We start from the raw sequence: 4,249 nt of genomic DNA, 5'->3' as shown, positions 1-4,249 counted from the left end.
TTTTATTTTTTTAATAAGTTATTTTCCCCAAGTTCTGACTGTTTAAAAAAAAGCAATATTTTTTGGATTTTAAAAAATGGTGGGGAATCGTGGGCCACCAAATCCAAACTGATCAAATAACATGCAAAATTTATGAGTTGACAAAAAATTGTGATTTACTAATTCATTTTGTTATTTAAACGCAATTTCAGATGATGAAATAAAAAAGAGAGCTGTGTATGACCGCATAGATTCCAAAACCTGGCTCGCGAACGTTTTGGCAAAATTTCTTGATGAACAAAATATTATTTATAACTCTTCATTTGGCATAAGAAAACTTTGCAGATAGTTAAAATGTATTTTAAGTTCTGAATGTGTTAAAAAACATAAAAATAAAGGTGATTCAAGATGTGTGGCCCACGATTCCCCACAAGCTATGATTTGCAAATTGGTTGCGTTTGTGTGACTTATTGATGTTTCATCAAAAATTCCTTTTCCACGTGAAAGATCATGACAAAACTAACATCATAAGCGTATGAGCATATTTTTGTTATGCACTTTAGGTTTCCCATCGATGAAATTAGCGAGTGTTTTTTTTAATTATGTAAGTAAATTTTTCTAACTTTTTATAGCTTGATAAATAAAACAAGCACATGATGCGTATTTCAGTCTACAACATATAGGAATATATGCTCACGCAAAGCGACGACGATGACAGTTGGTTTGAGATTTTTATCTTAACACACATCTGAGATATTAAAAGTGGCCCACGTTTCCCCATGGTCCACGATACCCCACTCTCCCCTACAGTTTTGCATTGAAATGGAAAAGCGCCAATGAGGATTTCGGATTTGGATCAAAATAATAAAAAATTCAAAGTAAAAAATTCGACAAACAAGATAATGGTCCTAGCTGTGAAAAAGTAGGCCAATTTGGGTCCAAAGTATGACGGTAGGACAAGGGTCGAAAAAGTAGAACATGCCCTACCAAAGTAGGACATCAGGTAAGCCTATGACGATATCGGTCATCACTTTGGTGATTCATGAGTCAAGTGATCGTTTCATAGGCGTGGAGAAAGTGAAACAGAGCAATCGATGGAAGAAGAGAATAGAAAAAAAAAGTTGATTAGCGTTATCGCAAAGTGTAACAGAAGAAAGAGGCTTTTCTGTCTACTGGTCTGAATTTATCAGGAGCGTGAAAGACACCATAACAGTAATTGTCCTTTCAAACAACGCTCCGTATCGCGTAAAAGGGAGATAATCAGTTAAACCAAGAGTATGGGAAATAATAATCTCATCCTAAAGTCTGTTCCTCTACTGATAAAAATGTGTATATATACGAGAAGGCGCTTCGAACAGCTCGTAGTTCATACAGAAATCTTCAACACAACTATCACAATGCGTTCACCACTGAATTCGCTCACATTCTACGACCCTTCAACGCGAGTTTGGAGGGGAACACTAGCGCCTCCTAGGTATGATCCACATCAATCGCTTGGAGGTGTGGTACTCAGTGCTCTGGATAGGTTCCCGGAGAAGATAGCTGAAATCAACGTTGAAAGCGAGACCCGTCTCACGTTTGGAGAAATGAAGCTCAGAACAGTTCGGATGGCGCAGAATTTGACCTCACTGGGCTACAATGAGACGGACACGTGCACTTTGGTGACCCTGAATAGCGATCACGTGGCTCCGCTCGTCTACGCATGTTTGACCTTGGGGATCACTATCAATCCGTTGGAAGTTTCACTGCCAAGTATTGGATTCGTCCACATGTTGAAAACGGTGAAACCGAGTGTAGTCTTTTGTGAACAGAGATCTCTGCAAGAAGTGGAGGCCGCCATGAGCATGATCGATTTGAGTGTTGAAGTGTTTGTGATAGGTGAACGAGTCGAAGGGTACAAACACGTAGAGGATCTTCTAGTGGAGACCGGCGAAGAGGACCAATTCGTTCCAACGGATCTCGAGGATGCAGCTAATCGTGTCGCAGTGATTCTGAGTTCTTCGGGCAGTACCGGGCCTTCGAAAGCTGTGTGTCTGTCGCATGCCGCCTGTATCGCAAATATGGTTGGATTGTTCGAATTCCATCCTGATGAAATTGTTCTGTATTTCAGTTCGATGTATTGGCTGTCCGGTTTCGCTACCTTGATATCGGCCGTGGTGGCAGGATCGACTCAAGTTATGACTAGATCGCCCTTCAGCCCTGAGCATATCTTGTCGATAATTGAAAAATACATGGTGACATGGTTTTTCTTGGTTCCGGAACATCTAAGAAGTGTCATTAACCATCCTAAGGCTAGTCAAACCGATTTGTCCAGTATCAAACGCTGTCTTAGTGGTGCAGCCTACGTCTCTTGTGAGTTAAAGCGAAATACTGAATTACTCATTCCTGGTGTGGATTTTATGATTGCCTACGGATTTACTGAACTGGCAGGGGTAATAGCCATTGCAGAGAAAGGTTATTACAAAGAGGGGTCCACGGGGATACTGAATTTCTACTGCCAAGCTAAGATCGTTGATGACACAGGGAAGGCATTGGCAATTGGAGAGTCTGGAGAACTACTCGTCAAATCGGATTACACTTTTCTAAGGTACGAGAACAATCAGCAGACAACTGAAGAAACAATGGATTCCAACGGTTGGCTGCATACCGGAGACATCGCGTGGTTCGATGAAGATGGTTTCCTATTCCTGATCGATCGCAAGAAGGACATCATTCGTTCGAACGGTCACATCATATCACCGAGCGAGATTGAGAACGTAATCCAGGCCATCCCAGGTGTTGTTGTAGTGTGCGTGGCTGCAATCACTCTCGACTGTGGTTTGGACGTGCCGACAGCTTTCGTGACGAAATCCGATGAGTCGCAGCTTGATGAAGAGCACATCAAACGAGTGGTTGCACAGAAACTTCCGAGCTTCTGTGAACTCCGTGGTGGAATACACTTCGTCAAGCGTATTCCATTTACGATGACCGGAAAGAAACATAGAGCCGAGTGCAGGAAGCTGTTGCAGAAGAATGCGGAGATCCGGAAATGAAAACTTGTTTTTTTCACAGCGGTACCTTTTGATAATTTTTTTATGTTTTAATGTTCAATTTAACTTACTTTCAAGTTTTAATCTTAGCAACAAGTGTGTTTTATCAGATAAATAAATTAACAAAGAAAAAACTCATTCGTCTTCTTTGCCCTTTGCTGCTTGTGAATCCGTCAAAATTAAGGTTGCCATCCGTCCCGCAAAAGCGGGACATGTCCCGCTTTTTTTTTTTTTGTCCCGCCGTCCCGCTTTTTCCTCAAAATGTCCCGCTTTTTTTCAAAGAAAACTTAAAAAAAAATCAAAGACTAACACTGTAAAAAATCAAACTTTATCTTCTTTATGATTAGGTATTTTTTCTCAAAATAAGCAACACAACACAAAAAAAAATCGAATAAGTAATTTTCCTCGAAATATGCATCATTTTTTCAGAGTTTATATAAGACAATACTAAAAAGTCCTGAAGTTACAATAAGATTCGGATCAATTAATCGTTCTTGGAGAACGTTCAACCAATAAAATAACTTTAGTTTATATGATGAACGTATTGTTTAAGTATCTTCTAGATGATTGTAAATCTTAATTTTTCGACAGAATTTAAGTTCAATTGCCTTTTACACGCCATCTTTTTCAACTTAACTAGTCAAGTATACAATGATGAAAATTTTCTTGAGTTTCAAATTTTTGAAACAAACTTGAAATATATTTGTTAATGCACAAATGTTTTTAACACGATATTAAATTCGCCATGTAAGACTTGAAATATTTCTCTCAAATAACGTGTTAATCAAGGTTGACGAAATCACAGAAAATCTATAATTACAATGAATTTTGAGCAAATTTTCATCACAGAATCTTTGTCACAGAACACAGAATATTAGAAATATTCACAGATTCCACAAAACTTTAAAATTGCATAGATTTAAAAAAAATTTTTTTTACATCGATATTTATTTTGAATTTTAGTATGAATTGGAAAATATGATAAGATAAGTAATGTTCTTTGATTTTTCTCAAGTAAAATATTAAAAAGACTAATAATCAAAGGTTTGAAGAACCTCTTAGCTGAATGAAACTATGATTCCAAAGTAGTCGAAGATTCCTTTGAATTCAGCAATTGTAGCTGAATTCAAAGGAATCTTCAACTACTTTGAAATCATATTAAAAAGACGCAGCGCCACAGAAAACCATCACAGAGTTTTTGGATAAAATCTTAGAACATCAGGTTTTTTCATCGACAATTT

The 4,249-nt window shown here is 38.0% G+C and overlaps 1 protein-coding gene across 1 annotated transcript; it reads left to right on the top strand.

Moving 5' to 3' along the window:
* The first annotated feature begins 1,355 nt into the window (after positions 1-1,355).
* On the top strand, positions 1,356-3,110 carry LOC129739604 (uncharacterized). Its single transcript, XM_055731083.1, has one exon. The coding sequence runs from the start codon at positions 1,377-1,379 to the stop codon at positions 3,009-3,011; it is 1,635 nt and encodes a 544-aa protein (XP_055587058.1). The 5' UTR covers positions 1,356-1,376; the 3' UTR covers positions 3,012-3,110.
* The last annotated feature ends 1,139 nt before the right edge of the window (positions 3,111-4,249 follow it).

Source organism: Uranotaenia lowii, chromosome 1 (assembly GCF_029784155.1).
Source record: "Uranotaenia lowii strain MFRU-FL chromosome 1, ASM2978415v1, whole genome shotgun sequence".
NCBI lineage: Eukaryota > Metazoa > Arthropoda > Insecta > Diptera > Culicidae > Uranotaenia > Uranotaenia lowii.
Note: the sequence above shows the minus strand (reverse complement) of the source record. Positions and strands in the feature narration are given on the sequence as shown.